Genomic DNA, 21,724 nt, shown 5'->3' with positions numbered 1-21,724 from the left:
ACAGTTTTGGGGAGAAGTAGTTCGCACAGCCTGTTATCTCATAAACAGGTCGCCATCTGTTCCTTTGAAATTCGAGATACCAGAAACAGTATGGTCTAAGAAGAATGTTTCATACTCACATCTAAGGGTGTTTGGATGCAAAGCATATGTGCATATTCCAAAGGAACAAAGATCCAAGTTGGATGATAAAGCAACTCCATGTATTTTCCTTGGATATGGAAATGAAGAATTTGGGTACAGGTTATGGGACTCAGAAAAGAAGAGAATTGTCAAGTGCAGAGATGTTGTGTTCTTTGAAGGTCAGACAGGTATAAGTCTAGAAATAATTGAGAAGTCAGAGAGGGTTGATGAGTTCATAGAACTCATACCAATTCCTTCACATGTACAGTCAACAGTAACAGATGAAGATGAACAAAATAAAGAAGCCACTGAGGAAACCTCTGACATGAATGGTAGTAATGATGATGAGACTGTTTATGGTGTTCCTGAGCAGGGGGAGCAACATCGTCAAGAGGAGCCAGAAGAGCCCCCATTAAGAAGGTCTGAGAGGGAGCACCAACCTTCTAAAAGATACCCTTCTTCAGAGTATATCCTGTTGACAGAAGAAGGAGAGCCAGAAAGTTTTCAGGAGGCACAAGCTCATAAAGACATAGTTAAGTGGAAGGATGCAATGAAAGACGAGATGAAGTCATTGCAAGAAAATGACACATATGAGCTTGTGGAGCTTCCTAAGGGCAGAAAGGCCTTGAGAAATAAATGGGTGTTCAAGCTAAAGAGAGATGAAAATGGAGAACTTATGAAGTACAAAGCCCGACTCGTCATAAAGGGTTTTGGACAGAAACAGGGCATCGACTTTGAGGAAATTTTCTCACCAGTGGTAAAGATGACTTCCATTCGTGCAGTGTTAGGTCTAGTATCTGGCCTAGATCTTGAACTTGAACAACTTGATGTAAAAACTGCATTCCTTCATGGTAACCTTGAAGAAGAGATCTATATGGTGCAACCAGAGGGATTTGAAGTGAAAGAAAAAGAAAACATGGTTTGCAAATTGAAGAAGAGTCTATATGGTTTGAAACAAGCCCCGAGACAGTGGTACAAGAAATTTGACTCCTTTATGATGAGTCATGGGTACCAGAAAACCAAGACAGATCCATGTGTTTTCTTCAAAAGATTTCCTAATGGAAAATTTATAATCCTTTTACTTTATGTTGATGATATGTTGATTGCAGGACAGGATGCTCTGTTTATAGCTATGTTGAAGAAAAAGATGTCCAAGACATTTGAAATGAAAGACATGGGTCAAGCACGCCAGATATTGGGCATGAATATTACTCGTGACAGAAAGACTAAGAGACTTTGGTTGTCACAAGAGAAGTACATTGAAAGGGTGCTTGAAAGATTCAACATGCAAGGAGCAAAGAAAGTAAGTTGTCCACTTCCTAGCCATTTGAAATTGAGCAAGAAGTTGTGTCCATCAACAGAAAAAGAAAAGGATGAAATGTCAAGTGTGCCATACTCCTCAGCTGTAGGGAGTTTGATGTATGCAATGGTTTGCACTAGGCCAGATATAGCTTATGCAGTCGGTGTGGTAAGCAGATTCCTTTATAATCCAGGAAAACAACATTGGGAAGCAGTGAAATGGATTCTTAGATATCTAAGAGGCACTTCCAATTTGTGTTTGAGTTTTGGAAATGGTGAACATGTGCTAGAAGGTTACACTGATTCTGATATGGCTGGAGATCTGGATCACAGAAAATCCACTTCAGGTTATGTGTTTACTTTTGCAGGGGGAGCCGTGTCATGGCAATCCAAACTGCAGAAATGTGTGGCTTTGTCAACCACAGAAGCAGAATATATTGCAGCCACTGAAGCTGATAAAGAGCTATTGTGGTTGATTAGATTTCTCTTGGAGCTTGGTATGCAACAAGAAGATGCAGTTGTTTTCTGTGATAGCCAGAGTGCTATAGATTTGAGCAAAAATGCTACATATCATTCCAGAACTAAGCATATTGATGTGAGATTTCATTGGTTAAGAGATGCAATAGAAAGCCAGCAGATGAAGCTGAAGAAAATTCACACTGATAAGAATCCATCAGACATGTTTACGAAGATAGTTCCAAAAGACAAGTTTGAGCTTTGTTGTCGGCTTGTCGGCGTGAATACCAAGTGATGACTTGAAGATCGGTGTGCCTCTCTCCGTGGGCTGGAGGGGGAGATTGTTGGGCCTTATGGGTCTAGCCCAATTAGGCAATATAAAACCAAATAAACCCTAATTTTGTTTCTCTCTCTACCACAATTTTCAGAGAGAGTTCTGTGAAGAGATCAAGAGAAACAGAGTGAAGAAAATACAGAGGAAGAAGAAGAGAAGAATATATAGAGGAAGAAGAAGAGAAGGAGAACAGAGTATCACCTTCTTTGTCTTGATTACCCTCAGGTTCATTTCTCTCTTACTTGTAAAGGGAATTTCATAATTTCTCAAACCTAGATTTGTTTGGGTTTGAATGAAATTAGTTTCTCTGTATGTATACCTCAACTTTAGGTTTAAAGTTGAGAAAAACAATTATATCGGTTTCTTCCTGATTAGTGAAATCTGTTGGTTTTGCCCCGTGGTTTTTTACCCTCCGTGTTGAGAGGGTTTTCCACGTAAATCTGGTGTTCTTTATTACTTTGCTGATCTGCTAGTATGATTTGGTTGACTTGTGAAATTAATCAGATCAATTGATTTCAATAGCAAGTATTATTCAACTTGAAATTCCTAACATTGAACTCATCAAAATCTTCGATAAAATTACGTTTATACACGTATACACATATTTTATATTAAAAAATCAATTAATGACTCTTTAATCAAATAAATAATATTTTCAATTAATTTAAAATAAAATTTTTTAATCAAATTATAATTTATTATTTAAATTTAAAAGATTATTTAAATTTGATAAAAAAATAATTATTGTTATAATTAATTTTAAAAATATTGAAATAAAAGTTTGTACATCTTTTAAATAAAAGATTTTTGACACGCAAATAAGGCTAAATAAATTTGAATAAAAGTCTTTTCAAAAGCTTTCCGGGACAAAGGAATTTTCGAGTGTCACATTTTCGATTTTTGCTACCTATTTTTCTTACGTCCCTAATATAATAGATTTGCACCAAATATAATAACTCATAGTTATAATAATAAAAAATATATTGATTAAAGAAATTGGAATTAGTCAATTTGCAAACAGTAAACAAACTAACCTTCCGATTGAATCAAATCCTTCCTCTTCAATTCTTTCACCACCTGCAAACGATGCTTGAATTCTTATCGAAACTGAAAATAAGCAACAAAGGTATTCAACCATGGTGGATATCTCAACTTGTCCACTACTAAGTAAATTTTTTGTTACCAAATTTATAAGTGATTATATATATATATATATATTTTGTAAAATAAAAAATAATGTAGATATCCTCTTATAAATAATACTTAAAAGTTATATGGTCACACTAGTTTAAATTATATTGATCAAGATGAGTGGTTTATGTTTATCATTAATATTATTAATATCCTTGAATGTTGGCCTCGGTCTTGGCTTGATTGCGGAGGGTTAGGACCGAGAGGTGCCTAAAAAGAATGTTGCGGGTGTGCGGCATGAGCACTAGAGTTGCGAAGTGCTAAGTGTCAAAAGTTTCTGTCGGGATGCGAGTTTTAAATACAAGGACCGACAGATAGATGCTAACAGGCAGGTTTGGCTCGGCATGATGCGGAGTGCCGAGACCGAGCTGAAGTGTGGTCGTGTGCGTGCGACCTAGGTGCAAAAGAGTGACAACGGCCAGCGCATTGAGAGTGCGTGCACCGAGTGCGGAAAATACGAAGTCGACCGATGACGGTTAGAGAAGGACCGAGGGCGATCAGACGAGGGACCTTGAAATGTCGGCATGATGAGTTGTGGACCCGGAAATATCGGAATGATGGGTTGAGGACCGAGAAAGTCGGCATGATGGACCGAAGTGGGGGATAAAGTCAGCAGCAGCTGGGTCCGAGAGAAAACGTGGGTGTAGTGGACGGTTACAGCCCACTACTTGCAGTTATACCCACGTCCAGAAGCTTGTGACGCAACTTGACCGAGGAAGACCGTGGGACTGGATAGTGGGCAGTTAAAGACTGAGTACTGGCAGTTAAAGACCGAGTACTGGCGGTTGAGACCCACGATTCAGCACCCACGGCCGAGCAGTTAGACCCCACGTTCTGAGGCAGTTATTTTCCTAGACCTATGTTATTTCTTTGGCTATAAATATAACACTTGAGCAGCACAAAGACGGTTGGTTGAGTTTTGGTAGAAAAATACCCAAAACTAGTGAGCGTCATTTTGTGTGTAGCCAAGTGAGTAGTCTTCTTTGTAATAGTTATTTGTGAGCGAAATAATATTATAAAGTTGGGCGTGGCCCGTAATTCTGCGTGTCTTTTACTTTCTTGCATACTTATTGATTGTTGTGAGTTTGTTGTTTATTTCTGTGTGAGAAATAAGCCTCGGTGTTGGAGTTTGGCTGATTGTTTTGGTGCACAAAACAAGCCGCACAAGGGCGAAAAAGTTAGTAAAATTCTGTTGCGTAATTTGCCCGTGTGACAGGTGGTATCAGAGCCCCGTTTGCGATTTCTATCAAACATGACAAAAAGAAGAGAAACCTGAGGCCTTACTCTAGAGATGGAGCCAAGGCTGAGGCGCTTGGAAGCGCTGGTAGGAGTCCCAAATACTGGAGACGATGCCTCCATATTTTCTCAGATCAACGACTTAAACACAGAATGGTTGTCTGCTAGAAACTCAATTGCTGAAGTTTCAGTGTTAGTTGGTCGGAGGGCGCTGGAAACAGAAAAGAACCTAGAGTCCAGACTGGAGCAGTTGGTGACCGAAGAGGACCTACAGTCCAAACTGGAGGATTTGGTGACTGAAGAGGACCTAGAGTCCAGACTGGAGAATCTGGTAACACAAGAGGACTTAGAATCCAAACTGAAACACTTGGAGACTGAAATCAAACTCTTGAAGAGAATTGTTGAAACTTCAAAGTCGGTTGGCCAGACAGCGCTGGTAACTGAAGGGGACTTGGAGTCCAGGTTGGAGCACTTTGACATGGAAATCAGACTCTTGAAGAAAGTTGTTGACAGCAGCCATGCCACAACCCCTGTTTCTGCATCTAGATTTAAAGTACCGGAACTAAAACCCTTTGGTGGCATGAGAAGTGCCAAAGAGTTAGAGAATTTTCTGTGGGATATGGAAACTTATTTCGCAGCAGTGAAGATCCCTGAAGAGGAAAGAGTTTCGATCACAAGCATGTACCTTGCGGGGGATGCAAAGCTGTGGTGGAGAGCGCACTTATCAGATGATACGAGTGTGAATCGAGCTAAGATTAACTCGTGGGAAATCATAAAGTGTGAGCTGAAGGAGCAGTTTTTACCTCGAAACTCGTCTTGGAGGGCGAGAGAAGCCCTTCGAAACTTGAAACATGCTGGGTCGACCAGGGATTATGTGAGGGATTTTACTTCCCTAATGTTGGATGTGAAGGACATGTCCGAAGAAGATAAATTGTTTAACTTTTTATCTGGTTTGCAACTGTGGGCACAAACCGAGCTAAGGAGGCAAAATGTGAAGAACTTGCCCTCGGCCGTTGCTGCGGCTGATCGCTTAGTGGACTTCAAAGCAATCGGGGGAGATGATCCTGATGCTAAGAAGCACACTCAAAGGGACAAGGGGAAGACTAAATCTTATGAAACAGAGGCAGCCAAGTCCGAGGGATCTAGCAACAAAAATGAAACAAAAAGGAGCTTTTCTTTCCAGGATCGTGCCAACCAGGGGTGCTTTATTTGTGAAGGAGACCACCGCATGAAGGGCTGACCAAAGCGTGCAAGAGTAGCAGCACTCTTGGCCGAGAAAGATGAGGAGCCTAGTGAAGAAGCTCCTGCAAGGGTGAATCCGATGCAGCTATTGAGTGCCTTGCATGCGGAGAAATCATTTCTGGGGATGGAATTGATGTTTGTGAAAGTCTGCATAAATGAAAGGGAGGTGATGGCACTGGTTGATTCATGGGCCATACATAATTTTGTTGCAGACCGAGAGATTCAAAAGCTGGGATTGGTGATGTCCCCACAAAAGGGCCGATTGAAGGCCGTGAATTCTGAAGCCACGCCAAATAAAGGCATGGCCAAGGCCGATCTCCAAGTGGGAAGTTGGCAGTGGCAGGTCGAGTTGATGGTTGTCCCTTTAGATGATTATGAAGTCATTCTATGACTTGAGTTTCTGGTCCAAGCGATGGTGGTGGTGATGCCTCACTTGGGAGGGATTTTCATTGGTGATCCCAAGAACCCCTCATTCATAACAGGAACTTACAAATCTCCAAATAAAAGTAAGTTGAGATGCCTTGCAGCCATGCAGCTAGTTGAAAGCCGTGTGGGGGAAAAGGAGGCAGAAGCGTCGACTGGGTTGGAGATGAAGGCCAGAAAGGGCCAAGTGTCGGCCTTTTCTAAGGTCCCGACGCTTGCTGGGTCCAGACTTTCGAAAGATGCTCGAAAGGTAACCAGGGAGGACCCTAAACATCAGCCGCGTGTGAATTTGATGGCTTGTTTAGTGTGTAAACTAGACAAGACCGAGAAGAAGATGAAAGTGGGTCTGCTATAGCGACCATCACATATTCTGGGGAGATTGGTGAGATATCTCTCAAAGGGCTTCGTTCTCGAATTCCCAAGTGCAAGTGGGAAGATCTCTATCCCGTGTGTGGGCAGATCAGTCAAGTATACGGTCTTAATGGGGGTTCCAAAGGCGGGTTCCAATGAGAAAACCGAGGAAAAGTTTTTCAAATACTTGGGTGCGGAAATATTCCTGAAGGCGAGCAAGAAGACCTCGGTCCCAAGAGTGGACAGGTTATACAAGTACACGGTCCTGATGGCAAGGCTGAAAGAGAGTTCGACCAAGAAGACCGAGAAAATAATTTTCATGTGCTTGAGCGAGGCAGGGTTGGTGCAAGCCCCAACGAGGACGTTGGATTCCTCTAGTAGGGGTGGTATGTTACAGCCTTGAATGTTGGCCTCGGTCTTGGCTTGATTTAGGAGGGCTAGAACCGAGAGGTGCCTAAAAAGAATGTCGCGGATGTGCGGCATGGGCACCAGAGTTGCGAAGTGCTAAGTGTCGAAAGTTTCTGTCGGGACGCGAGTTTTAAATACAAGGACCAAGAGATGGATTCTAGCAGACGGGTTTGGCTCGGCATGATGCGGAGTGCCGAGACCGAGCTGAAGTGTGGTCGTGTGCGTGCGACCTAGGTGCAAAATAGTGACAATGACCAACCCATTGAGAGTGCGCGCACCAAGTGCGGAAAATACGGAGTCGACCGATGACGGTTAGAGAAGGACCGAGGGCGATTAGACGAGGGACCCTGAAATGTCGGCATGATGAGTTGTGGACCCGGAAATATCGGAATGATGGGTTGAGGACCGAGAAAGTCGGCATGATGGACCGAAGTGGGGGATAAAGTCAACAGCAGCTGGGTCCGAGGGAAAACGTGGGTGTAGTGGACGGTTGCAGCCCACTACTTGCAGTTATACCCACGTCTAGAAGCTTGTGGCGCAGCTTGACCGAGGAAGACCGTGGGACTGGATAGTGGGAAGTTAAAGACCGAGTACTAGCAGTTAAAGACCGAGTACTGGCGGTTGAGACCCACGATTCAGCACCCACGGCCGAGCAGTTAGACCCCACGTTCTGAGGCAGTTATTTTCCTAGGCCTCTGTTATTTCTTTGGCTATAAATATAACTCTTGAGCTGCACAAAGACGGTTGTTTGAGTTTTGGTAGAAAAATACCCACAACTAGTGAGAGTCATTTTGTGTGCAGCCAAGTGAGTTTATAGTCTTCTTTGTAATAGTTATTTGTGAGCGAAATATATTATAAAGTTGGGAGTGGCTCGTAATTCTGTGTGTCTTTTACTTTCTTGCATACTTATTGATTGTTGTGAGTTTGCTGTTTATTTTTGTGTGAGAAATAAGACTCGGTGTTGGAGTTTGGCTGATTGTTTTGGTGCGCAAAACAAGCCGCACAAGGGCGAAAAAGTTAATAAAAATCTGCTGCGTAATTTACCCGTGTGACAGTAAATATCTCAGCTTGTCCACTACTAAGTAAATTTTTTGTTACCAAATTTATAAGTGATTATATATATATATATATATATTTTTTGTAAAATAAAAAATAATGTAGATATCCTCTTATAAATAATACTTAAAAGTTATATGGTCACACTAGTTTAAATTCTATTGATCAAGATGAGTGGTTTATGTTTATCATTAATATTATTAATATCCAAATACTGCATAAACTAAATTAAAGGTAATATATTAAATTTCGTCTCTCAGTCTAGCTTGTAATTCATATTTGACATTTGTTAGGGTGTTTGCAAGTAATTTTTTCAGCCTCTCGATGTATTTCCTAAGAATGAATCTCTCCTTATTTGTCCAATTTATAAAATGTATTATCAATCATCTTTACATTTTCCAAAACTATATACAAAGATTTTTTATGAGGTTTAAAGTCGAGTAATTAAGAACGTGTTATCTTAATGTGAGAGTTGTCGTTGAAAACTGACAGATAAAAGAAAAAACAAACGAAAGAAGGAAGAAGGAATTTGATAACGGAGTTCAGTCAAATATTGTCTACATCTTCGAGACCTAAGTCTATCAACTAATAAGGAAGAAGAGATACAAATATGAGTGCGACAAATCAAAGGGAGATGAGTTTCTTTTATAGACTAAGAAACTTCTCTCACTCCCATCATCTTCCGATGTGAGATTCTAATTGTGATGACAGTTTCTTTTATATACTAAGAAACTTCTTTCACTCTCATTATCATCCGATGTGCAATTTAATTGTGCAAAACATTGACAATAACTTTTCCATATTCCTTAATAAGGATCACTACTGATAATGATTTTCTTTGCATCTAAACACCAGGCGATATCCTTTAACTCTAGTAGAAAATTCCATAAAAGAGCCTTCTTTGCTTGTGGATTGTACTTTGATTCAACTACATGATAATATGATGTAGAACCAAAAAATATGCAAAGAATTATAATCAGTTGCAGGTTTTAATACCATACTTCTAACAGAGTCTTGTCATCAAATGCAAATGATGGTAGACACTTATCAAATGTTGAGTGTATGACACAACTTCTGCCTAAAATTTCATGTTTAACCCAGCATTAGACAACATACAACCGACTTTCTCCACAAATTTCGTGTTCATATGTTCTGATACTTATACTGTGGTGTTTTTCGGACTATGAAGTGTCGAACTATGCCACATGTTGAGTTATGGAGTCTACACTTACAATAAATTCTATAATAGTTAATTAGATTTTATTGAGTTTGTATTTAGTTTGGTTTGGGCCTGACCATGATTTATTTTGGTTTTATTACATGAATGTTTACCATATAAATATGTTATTATTAAGGGTTTACATTAATAAGACAGAATTCTAGAGAAATAAAGTGTGAGTCAAAAACTCTGTGGACGGCTGAAGTATTCCCTCTTTTTCTTCATAGTGAAATATGGTGGCGGCTGAAGTGGACGTAACTCATTTGAGTGAACCACTATAAATCGGTGTCTTCTTGTTCTCTTCTTTCTTGTGTTTTTACAGATCGTTTCTAGCAGGTCAGATTTTAGGGATCCAAATCCTAACAACTGGTATCAGAGCTGTTAGGCTAGATCGGAACATTGGAAACGATGGAAAATGAGAATAGTATATGACACGGGATTAAAAGATTTGATGGAACGAATTATGCATTCTGGAGGATGCAGATTGAAGATTATCTCTATAGAAAAAAAACTTCATATTCTTTTGAGTGATAAATCAGAGAAGATTGATGAAGTTGAATGGAAACTCCTTGATAGACATGGTTTAGGAGTTGTCCGGTTGACGCTAGCCCGGTTGCTCACAATGTAGCAAAGGATAAGACCACCATGGGTCTGATGAAAGCTCTTTCTGATATGTATGATAAACCATTTTCTAACAACAAGGTATATTTAATGAAAAGACTCTTCAATTTAAGAATGGTTTATGGTACTTCTATCACTACTCATTTGAACGAATTTAATACAATTGTGAATCAACTTTTATCTTTTGAGATTGATTTTGGGATGAAGTTAGTGCCCTGATTTTGTTAGCATCTCTACCAAATAGTTGGGAACCAATGAGGGCAGCAATTAACAACTCTATTGAAAATTTTAAAATGAAATTTATTAAAGTTAGAGATCGTATTCTTACTGAAGAGATTCATAAAATCTATTCTAGTGAAACGTTAAAAGGTTCTGCTCTAAATGTTGAAAATAGGGGCAGAGCTAATAATATAAATTTCAACCGAGTTAAGAGCATATTTATGTCGATGAATAAGAGGAGTCGGTCCAAGACTGGGCGGATATTTGATTGTTGGAGTTGTGAAGCAAGGTAAGAATCACGTCACCCTTGATAAGTATTTAACACCGTTTTTTAAAAATTATACCATCAATTTTTACAAATTTAAGAACTTCTAATAACGTTAAAGTGTAAAAAAAACTTATTTTTAGGTCATAGATAAATTTAAAAATTAGTCAAATCTCAAGTATAAATTTACCAATTTTTCAATTAATGATCAGTATTGAGAATTAATATATTAATACAAATTTATATCAAGCTTTTAACAATTGGATCTGTGGCGCAATGGTAGCGCGTCTGACTCCAGATCAGAAGGTTGCGTGTTCGATTCACGTCAGGTTCAAGTAATTTTTTTAAAAATGTTATTTGTTACTTTACTTTTGTTCTATTTGAAATGAATGTAAATAAAGATAATCAATTTTTTTTAAATGTTATTTGTTACTTTACTTTGTTCTATTTGAAATGAAGGTAAATAAAGATAATCAATCAACTTTGGTGATCAAACCATATTAATAAAAAAATTCTTTTTTTCTCCTATACTTTTGAGATTCGTTCTCAAATAGAATTAATCTTGGCAACCACAATAAACAAGAAAACATAGAATCTCTTCCACTTATTGAGTCAAACAAAGTTAAATGTTAATGAACAATGATTCCTTGTTAAGCGTCAAACTCCGAAGAATCTTTAAAGATCCTAACCCAATAATATTAATATTATTTATTGAATAAAGATGTGTTGAAAATAAAATTAATTAACAAATTAAAGAGTCACCCAAAAGTTTAAACTATGAAAGAAAGATGAAATGAAATAAAATATCTTCCCATTTTCTTTTGAATCTTATTATCTTGAGTTTGTGAGAGAATGTGTTGATTGCCCACTAACGTTTCCAACAAAATGGTATCAAAGTAATATATGCGTCTTAGAAGGACAACTATGAAAGTTGGTCTGTCTGAGTAAAGACGTTACTCGGTTCCTAAGGTGCATGGAAAATCGTAAGCGGTGGAAATGTCGAACCTAATGAGGATGCGATGTTGACTATGATTCAAGTGTTCGAGAAGAACAAAAAGAATGATTAACAAATGCCTCAACGTCGAAAGAGGCATGAGAAATTCTAGAAAATTTCCACAAAGGAGTTGTTAAAGTAAAATAGGTGCGGCTTCAGATTTTACGGGGAGAATTTAAAGCTCTTCATCAGGAAGCATTAGAGTATATTTCAGACTATTTCACGTAGATCTTATTATCGTCAACCAGATGAAGCGAAATGGAAAAATCATAGAAGATATTCGAGTAATCGAGAAAATTTTACGCTCTCTACATCAAAGATTTGGCCATGTAGCTGTTGAAATTGAATAGAACATAGATTTGGAGAAACTCTAAATCGATGAATTAAATGGATCGTTACAGGTGCAATAAAAACGAATGAACAAACACAAGAATGAGCCTTTGGAACAAGCCCTTCTAGTCAAGCATTTGTTTGGCGAAAATGAGAGCGTAGTTCACCGAGGCCGTGGTCGAGGTCGATGTTATTATTGTGGTGGCAGTCAAAGACATGGAATAAATCCAGAGATCGAGAGAGAAAATGATGAAAAGCTTCGAGGAAATCTAAGAGGTAGTGGTAGAGGAAAATAAATAGGACGCGAACGAGGACAAGGAAGTGATGAATACGAGAAGGGATACGAAAAGTCGCGCGTTGAGTGCTACAATTATCACAAATTGGGTCATTATGCTCGTAACTAATGGTATGTCGATGATGCGAAAGTATAAGTCAATCTCATGGAAGAGAAAGAAACGGAGGAGTCAACATTGATGTTGGTACTAAATCAAGAAGTTATTAGAGGAGAAAGTCAATGGTATCTTGGCAACGGTACGAGTAACCACATGTGTGGTAATAACTCAAAAATCGTTGAGATTGAGAAAAAGGCAACCGAAAATATCACGTTTAGAGATGCTTCGAAAATCTAAAGTGAAGTAAAATGTACCATTTTGATTTAGTTAAAGGAAAATACACACAAGTTTGTTTCCGATGTGTATTATGTCCCTAAATTAAAGAGTAATATTTTGAATTTATGGCAACTCATGGAAATAGGCTATCAAATTTTAATGAAGGATCGTAATATTTGGCTACGAGACAGAAGCGCTAACATAATTGTGAAGGTGACGATGTCAAAGAGTATGATGTTTTCACTCGTTATTCAAACTGAAGGACCAAATTGCTTGTAAGTGTCTATAACGGATCCAGCATGGTGTTGGCACATGAGGATGGGACATCTCTATTTCGGTGGCCTAAAAATAATGTCAAAAAAGAAAATGGTGAAGAGGATGCCTTTGATCAATCATCCAGATCAACTTTGTGAAGCGTGTCTTATAAGAAAACACGCAAAATAAAGGTTTCCGAAGGAAGCAACGTCAAAAGCAACGAAGCCACTCGAATTAATTCATGTTGAAGTTTGTGGACCGATCAAACCATCGTCTTATGGTAAAAATAATTATTTCTTACTTTTCATCGATGATTTTAGTTGAAAGACGTTGGTTTATTTTTGAAAGAAAAATTTAAGAGTTTTGATACTTTTAATAATTTCAAAACTTTGGTGGAGAAAGAGCCTAACTATATGATTCAAGCGTTGAGAGCCGATAGAGGTGAAGAATTTACTTCTGATATTTTTAACTGTTTTTATGAAGAAAATGGAATTAGTTGATTCCTACAGCTCTAAGATCCTCACAGCAAAATGGAGTGCCTGGTAATGGTCCTCATTTGAAATACGAACAATTCTCTTTTGCCTCCCCATCAACAGAGAGAGAAAATTATTGACGTATTCATCAAATGGAAGAACAATTCCATATAAGGAAAGTTAAAAAAAAAAGTGATTAAAGAATTATTCAATCCATGCAAAGTCTAAGAAAGAGAAGATTTATGATTCATCAAATTAAGGTACGTTTCCGCCATATTCAGTTTTAATTTCTCAGACATTAAATTATGATATAATTAAGATAATTCTAACACTAACTTCATCATATTTATCATAAAATATTAAAGATTCTATATAAAACACTTTATTATCGTGATTTATTAATATATTCTAAAGTAATTTATTCAGATTTTTGTAATATATATATATATATATATATATATATATATATATATATATATATATATATATATATATATATATATATAATGACAATTAGAGGTAATATAATAAATAGTAAACTTTTTTTTATAAAATATAATTTGAAATTAGTGAATCATCATGGCACTAAAAAAATGGTTGTTGGCACCCCCAACTTCACCTTTTGGTCCAAAGTAACCCATCTTAATAATAACATGAATGAGTGCATACACATGTGATTAAAATTCCACTTAAAAGAAGAAAAAATATTAAAGGGACAATTGAAACAATGGTGACAAAATACTTAAATGGTAAAAAAGGCATCTTCAAGAAGAGAAAAAGATTAAGCATCACAATTTGGAATCTTATAAAAAGAAAGCATTTGATATTTTTACAAGCACAATTGTGAATGAATAGTTTATTTCCCTATCCTTTTTTTATATATATATATATTTGTCCTTCGAGACATACTCTTGTAGCCTTGTTTTGGTGATCTTTGTAGATTTGTGATTAATTATCACAAATGCTTTTAATTTATTTTGTTTTTTAATAAATAAAAAAAGTCCTAGTTGACTCATGATCTGATAAATACTTGAGTGATTACTACATTTTAAATGTAAAATTCTAGTTAAGAATACTTGTTTTGTAATGAATATATCATGCAAACTTTTTTGGAATATACCAATTAGGATGGTATTTTTACCTTCCAATTTCTTCTCATTCTTTCCTAAACGTATTTTCGATGGCATTTGCGTTATGCTCCCGTTGCACTTGTTTGATTGAACTCATTTGAATGATAGTTGGCGTAATTTTAATGGTATTCTTGTCACGTGCATTTGCATTCCTTACTCATTAAATGATATATTTCTGTCTCTCTTACCGTTTTTTTTTTTCGCCCTGGTTTTGTCCCCAATCATGTTTTTGTTGTTGTGCTAAAATATTTATACATTAGTAATGTATCGATCTTTTTTTTAAATAAATAAAAAAATAATGACTCAACTCTCCAATAAAAAAGTTGCAACTAATAATTCACTTAATTTCATTTGTATAACTAACTCCATAATAATATATAGTTCATTCTTACCCAAAAAAGAAAACTAAGTTGGAATCTAACAACCGAAATTGGTAGTCCTAAAGCAAAGTTGGGCATGTTGGGGCCAAGCCATCTATCTTAATCAAATTGATGATCATGCTCTCAATTGCACTCACTATTTTTCTATTCCTTCATGATATCATTGTCACTTTTCAATTTTTAAAGTACAAGACACAATCCTACCATTCTACACTTCAATATTACTTCTTTCAATTATAATTTCATTCAATTTCCTTTGTGAGTAAGCTCGATATACTCATTCTCTAACACCCGATTTACTATTTTGGCACATAGTATAAAAAAACAACACCTACGTCACGTCAGTTAATGGTGAAAAAATTATCACTCGATCTTTTTTGAGATAGTAAGAAAGATATACATATCGTTCCCAATGATGTCTTTGCTCGTTTCCCGAGTAAACTAACTGCATCGCCCCCACAAATAAATAAAAATGAAAAATAAGGACAATTGAGACTTGAGAGTATTGCAAGTGCATGCATAATGGAAAATATAAACTAGACTTTGGTTAGTGGATAGCATCATTGGATCTTCATGAAAACTCAACCCCATGCCTATCAATTCTTTTCTATTCATTCTTTCATAAAAATAAAATAAAAACAGATTGGCAAAGTGAGGAAGACAGGACATAAAGTAGCATTAGGAAGCTGTCAAATTACACTTCCCCTCCTTTTCTCTTTTAAAAAATCTAACCAAACAAAACTGGTCCCAAACTCTAACAACTATATAGAATCAAAGTTCTAAACTTCTATCTTTGTTTTCAATATGATGAATAAGAGAGCTCCACCACCCTCTGCTGATCTTCTTGTTTGTTTTCCATCAAGAGCTCATCTATCACTAATGCCAAAACCCTTAAACAGTCCAATTCGTTCATCCGATTCTTCCAACAAGAAAAACCACTTTCCCCGCCGCAACAACCGCCACCACCACCACAACCACAACCACAACCACCGCCGCCGCCAGGAAAGCCCAATATTATGGGCTAAGACAAAATCCACCTCCGATGTCTCAGAACCCACATCCCCGAAGGTGACTTGCGCCGGGCAGATTAAAGTTAGACCGAAAAGCAAGAATAATTGGCAGTCTGTTATTGAAGAAATTGAGAGACTTCATGGTGGTAAAAGAAAACAGAGCATCAAGAACACTTTTCTAAACTCCTCTGTTTTCAAGAAAGAAGCCATGCATTTCATGACATGTCTTCGCGGAATTAGGCTTAATTTTCGATGTTTAGGATCATTCTCCACTACAGCCATGACATCTGACGACGACGATGAAGAAGATGACGTGCCCGAGACACGACATCATTGGGCTGATCATTACGAAAGCGAACGGTGGGAAGATTCAAGTTTTGGTCCTCCGCCGCCGCCAAATGCTTTGTTATTAATGAGGAGTCGATCTGCTCCAGCCATAAGCTGGCCGGAGGAGATAGGATTAGAAGAGAAAGAAGAAGAGAATTCGAAAAAAACAAACAGTTTGGAAGCGGTTATGAGACATGACATAGATTTCTATATGAATTCGGGTGATATTGTGAAGGAGACTTGGATGGTTGGCAGGCCGAATCCGAATCCAAGAGATCAACGACTCCTACAAAGGAGCCGAAGTTGGAAAAGATGAAACCGGATCCAAGAGATCATCGGCTCCTTTGTAGGAGACAAAATTGGAAAAGATGAAGTTGGGTGGAAGTTATTATGGGTATTTTTGCCTCTTGCTTGTTGAATTATTAATCGATAAATAAATTGGGGGCACTCTAATTTGGTTGTGTGATTTGAGAAATATGTAAATAATTTTGTACAGCCTTTTTCTTTTGTGAGTTTTTAAATTTCAGTCTATGATGTTTTATTTGATTCTTCACATCATGGAATTGAAGCAATCATAAGTATTATCTATTTCAAATAATAATAATTTTGCTTCTCAATTCTTGATCTTGTTAGGGCATCTAAACTATTGACATATTTTGGTGACATCAAGTTGACTATGGTATTGTGATTTTCATGTAGATAACTAATCAAAGTTTATACAAAATAAAAAATAAAATTGATATTCAAACCTAATATTTTGTTTCATCGATTCATTTCAATCAACTAAATTATGTATATTTCAATCGGTTTGAATGTTCAACACTATTAAATCGGCCAACTCAATCGTTGAGTCATGATTAAACAGATTTATAAATTGTCGGGCTTAGGAGTTAATCAGTTCGATTGATCAATTAGTTTACTTATACCCTTATTTAAAGTTTGATGATTGATTGTTCCATGAAAGTTGGTTTCCTTTCTTTAATAGTCTCTTTAGGAAAACAATTCTTAAATAGTGGGGTCAATTTTAATTTTAATGAAAGTTTCATCATGTGAATAGTTTGTGCTTTAAGAAAAAATAAATAAATTGTTCATAATGAGAAGATGCTTCTCAAGTAGACCAATCAATAACCACAAAGTTAAAAGCACAAACAATCACATGATGAGACCTCTATTCATGGGGGTCCATCTAAACTCCTCATTTATCAACAACACAAGTAGATAAAATAGAAAACATGGGAAAAGTACTTAGGATGAGAAACTTTAAGCTCTATTTGAATTATTTGGAATTGGAATTATTTTCAAATAAATCGTAATTTAATCTACCGTCGCATCATTCAAAACGCCCCCTTTTACTTAATACACTGCATCAAATAACCCCAGATCAAACAAGTTTGGCATAAGAAATCCCATGTAATGACAATAGATAGAATAGAAAAGATGAGATACACTTTTCACATGTAAATCTCGCAAGACAATCCTAAAATTCAATTTTGTCCTTAATGAAACCCCAAATTTAAGACGTTTTTAGTAGACCCGGCAAAAATTCAACTTAACGTGTTTTTTTTGTAAATCGAAGATAAAAATCTCTTAGAAACACAGCCCAGTTAATTTCTGTCTCAACAAAGTAAAAGCTTATCATCTGCCTCAATCTCGAACTTGAGACCTTAAGAACCCAACTATTCTAAGAAGTTCAGGCAAGATTTATGGTCTGAAAGGGAAAAAATAAGAGGCTTTATGCATCTTTAAGAACTCGTGTATTTTGAACCTCAAGATCTTGAACTATCGGGTTCAATTTCCACTAATAACGCCTTAAGTTTTCCGACTAAGGATGCCCTAAAGTTGAAGTGGGATCATGAGCTACCTAAATTCATTTACTTACAAACTTTGCAGCTACTAACTATGCAAAGTCCATTCATATTGACTGAGTAATCAAGATATCAATCATTTGAGGACATAACTAATGAACATCCAATACAAATGCATAAAGCAAGTACAAAAGTGCAGTAAATATAAAGTTCATACTAACCCATAGAAATGCATCAAATACAACATAACAATCAATCCTACAGATATATAAACAGGTTTTCATGCATTTTAGAACAAAATTAAGTTAAAAAAAGAGTTAATCCACTCACTTTGATATCAAAGTCTCAATCTGTAGCAGCATTTTCAAACCCACATTCAGCCTCTTTCAAATCTTTCACATTTGCATAATCATACAATTTCCTATTTAAAAGAACCTGAGGATCTTTATGAATCAAGTCTCCATTTTCATCATAAGCATCTCTTAGAAACACAACCCAATTCATCTCTGTCCCAGCTAAGTAAAAGCTTCTAGTCTGCTTCAGAAGCATATCATATGTGTTCTTATTTAAGCTCAGCTCTTCTTTGAATTCAATTATGTGATGAATCGAAGCCTTCTTCTCCAAAGTCAAGCTTAAGAACTCATGCAAGATTCCAACCCTATATTTCTCTGCTTCCACAGTCCAATTATCCAACTTCGACCCATTAGAGTAAGGAGATACTAAAGGCAACGAGATTGCTAAATCCAGCTTCTTTGAATCATCCTTATGTAAATCCAATAGTTTCCTGCGTTTTATAGGAAAATTAAAAGCACTCTTTACCCGATCTTCATCCACCATGAATTCTTTCTCAATTGCACTCACTGCAAGCAATGGATCCCAATTAACCAGCTCAAGAATCCTCTTACCATCATCTTCAACCTTGATTCTGAAATAATTTGGATACTTAGCAACACGGTCTCTGAAATCTTCAGGTATACCAAAAAGCGATCTGCGATGATACAGTTTACTTAAAGGGATTGATTTATTAGCCGAAATCATCAAAAGCTTCCGGACAGTATTCACACGGTCGGCCTCCATTGCGTCCATGATCTCTGCCTCCTCCTGGATTAACGATTCCATTAAATCAGTGAACCCAAACCACATTTTCTCGTCCTGATGACGATAAGTTTCGAGAAGAAGTGGGTGGGCATTGATGAATCGGAGAATATTCCTTCCTCGAGAGAAACCCAGTTCATGATAGAGCTTTCTGGCATCATCTAGACGGAGGATGTGTTCTGGTTGCTTGGAAAGGTAATCTTTTGTACGAATGATGAATCGGAGGGCGGCGTCTTGGTTAACTATAGATTCGAAATGGGGGATTTTATGTGAATCGTGTTGGACGGATTTGGTTCTTGGACTGTCTTTTTTCTTGCGTTTCTTACGAAACTGTTTTGGGGTTTTGGTTACGAGGAAAGAGGTGGAGAATTGGGAGATGAAAAGGGAGTGATTAGGGTTTAGTAGTTGAGATTGGATTGTTCTATGAAATATGGGTTTAGATTGAGGAGGAGAGAGTGAAACGGCGGCGATGGAGTTTAGAGCGGCGGCGAGGCGGCGGAAGGACATGCTTGGAATGTGGGAAATGGGATAAAGATTATTAACACAAATAAAGTTTAGACTTCAGTTTATTTTAGGTTCGGTTAAAACTAAAAATTTTATATAATTAATCATTCTATTTTCAAAAGAGTACTTTGTAGTTTTTTTTTTTCAATATGGAAAATTTGACGGAATGATAGGTCTATTTAGAAAAATGACCAAAGAGGATAATATTTGTCAGCAGGTGAAATATTGTTGCGTGAGGCAAAAGGGAAATTTGATGAAATGGCCCCCATAACAGGGGAAATTCCAAAAAGGCCCCCCCGCCTACTAATGTTGGCAAAAAGGGCCATTTTGCCCTGCGAAATGTCAGAAATACCCCTTCGGCGCCAGTTTTTACGTTCATAGACGCGAATTACCAATCACGCGATTCTATCTAAATCGCGTGAGTTCATCACCGCGATTTAGATGAAACGCGTGATTGGTAATTCGCGTTTTTAAATGTACGTGAATTACCAGCCACGCGTTTCATCTAAATCGCGGTGATGAACTCACGCGATTTAGATTAAATCGCTTGCATGGTAAATCGCGTCTTTAGTCTTATATATAATTTTCCGGCCCTAATTTAAAACAAAACCTCCCCGATTCTCCCTCCCACTCCGACTTCCAAACCAGTCTTCTCAACTGCCAAATACCCTTCAACATAGATCAAGATCATCGTTCCTCAACATCGTTCCTCGTCCAACATCATCGACTTTCCACTCTATTCGACATCATCGTCTTTTTCCGCCGTCTATTCGACATATTCCGGTGAGTTTAGGGCTTTAAGTGTTAGGGTTAGGTTTTAGAAGTGTATTATGCCGTTCATATTGATTTATATTGATGTATTTAGGGTTTAGGGTTTGGTTCTGGTTTCGTTTATGTGTGTAAATGTTTTTAGTGTGTATATGACGAGTATTGTATCAATGTTCTTATTCTGCATGCATGCATTTCACGCTTATTCATTCATTTCTCGTTTAAGAAATGACATTTCCGTGTTTGTTATGTTCTTGTGAATAAATGGTATTTTTGTGTTTTCTTTGACTGTGTAGGCTTAGGGTTTAACTTTTGTTGCTTTACTGCTTAATTTTCGTCTGTTCTTATTCTGCTTTACTGCTTTACGTTTAATAGAATGCCAATGAGACAGGATGAGTTGTTGATCTAAGAAATGACAAGCGGATAGATGAGGATGTGGTGGTACTGGAAGATGCATCCCACATCGTATTTAAGAGAAAGAGGACGGCGTCGAAAGCTGTACTTAGTCCCTACATCGTCCCTCGTCCAAGAAAGAAGACGATTGTTGTCGATCCTATGTCGACTTGTAATGAGCAACTGAGGAAAGAGTTCAAGAAATAATTTGCGAAAGGGGCTAGATTTAAAGAGGTTCAACTCTCTGATGGCACTAGAGACCTTAAGTTCTTCACTACAATTCTGGGGTTAAATAAGTGGCTAACTGATGTGGAGATGAATGCAGCAATTTGTCTGCTAAGAGCAAGAGCATTCGCCTACCCTAAGTCGTACCCGGCGGATTTCACCATCTTAGATTACCAGTTTGGCCCTTTGATTACTTCATACTATGACGATTTTGTTGCTGACTCGGTTGATCCAGAAAAACCACATGGCCATACTTTCGATCAGATACAAACACGAGATCATCAACTAATCCAATTGCATCTCTAAGTTTTTGCATGAAATAAGTCCAGGAGTTGTTATTTTCAGAATCAACAACGCCGAATGCAACAGGATAGAGTTGTTCATTCGCATCTAATGCTATCGCCACCAATAGCTGACCTCCAACCTTGTGCTTAAGAAAACTGGCATCGACGCACAATACTGGACGACAACAGTTTTTGAAACCCCTAATTGAGCAGCCTAAAGACATGAACATATACCTGAAATGACCGTGCTCATCCGTCTGGATGTCTGTTATGGTACCCGGATTGTTCTTCTCCAACATGTACAGGTATGATGGCAATCTACCGTAAGAATCTTCTACAGTTCCTCGCACCGCCATTAGGGCCTTTTCTCTAGATCGCCAAGCCTTATTATAAGACAACTTTATTCCATAAGTAGTCTGTATGTCTTCCATTATTTTCTTGGGCATGTGGTCATGGTGATGGTCCATATACTTGCTCTTCATGCATTCCCCAAACACCCATGCTGGTGCTGGCCTTTGATTCTCTTGCCTCGTCACAATTGAACAGGTATGATCTTTTACGAATTTACGAATCTCAAACATTTCCGAGGAATTTACTCTGACAGCACGCAGTCTCCACTTGCAATTCTTATCCAAACATTTCACAACCTAAAGTTCTTTTTTTGACTTCACCACTTTGAATTCAAAATGATTAGTCATGGCAT

At 37.4% G+C, this 21,724-nt stretch overlaps 2 protein-coding genes and 1 non-coding gene across 3 annotated transcripts; 2 read left to right on the top strand and 1 right to left on the bottom strand.

The window, feature by feature from the left end:
- The first annotated feature begins 10,702 nt into the window (after positions 1-10,702).
- On the top strand, positions 10,703-10,774 carry TRNAW-CCA. Its single transcript has one exon. It is a non-coding gene; the product is annotated as a tRNA-Trp (tRNA).
- A 4,436-nt stretch (positions 10,775-15,210) lies between these two features.
- Positions 15,211-16,549, top strand: LOC124927239. Its single transcript, XM_047467625.1, has one exon. It carries the CDS (start codon positions 15,415-15,417, stop codon positions 16,261-16,263), a length of 849 nt encoding a protein of 282 aa, XP_047323581.1. The 5' UTR covers positions 15,211-15,414; the 3' UTR covers positions 16,264-16,549.
- Positions 16,550-17,876: 1,327 nt separating this feature from the next.
- On the bottom strand, positions 17,877-19,386 carry LOC124925581 (protein WHAT'S THIS FACTOR 1 homolog, chloroplastic). Its single transcript, XM_047465624.1, has one exon. It carries the CDS (start codon positions 19,352-19,354, stop codon positions 18,098-18,100), a length of 1,257 nt encoding a protein of 418 aa, XP_047321580.1. The 5' UTR covers positions 19,355-19,386; the 3' UTR covers positions 17,877-18,097.
- Between the last annotated feature and the right edge of the window lie 2,338 nt (positions 19,387-21,724).

Source organism: Impatiens glandulifera, chromosome 2 (assembly GCF_907164915.1).
Source record: "Impatiens glandulifera chromosome 2, dImpGla2.1, whole genome shotgun sequence".
Classification (NCBI taxonomy): Eukaryota; Viridiplantae; Streptophyta; class Magnoliopsida; order Ericales; family Balsaminaceae; genus Impatiens; species Impatiens glandulifera.
This window is presented reverse-complemented; position numbering and strand designations above follow the sequence as displayed.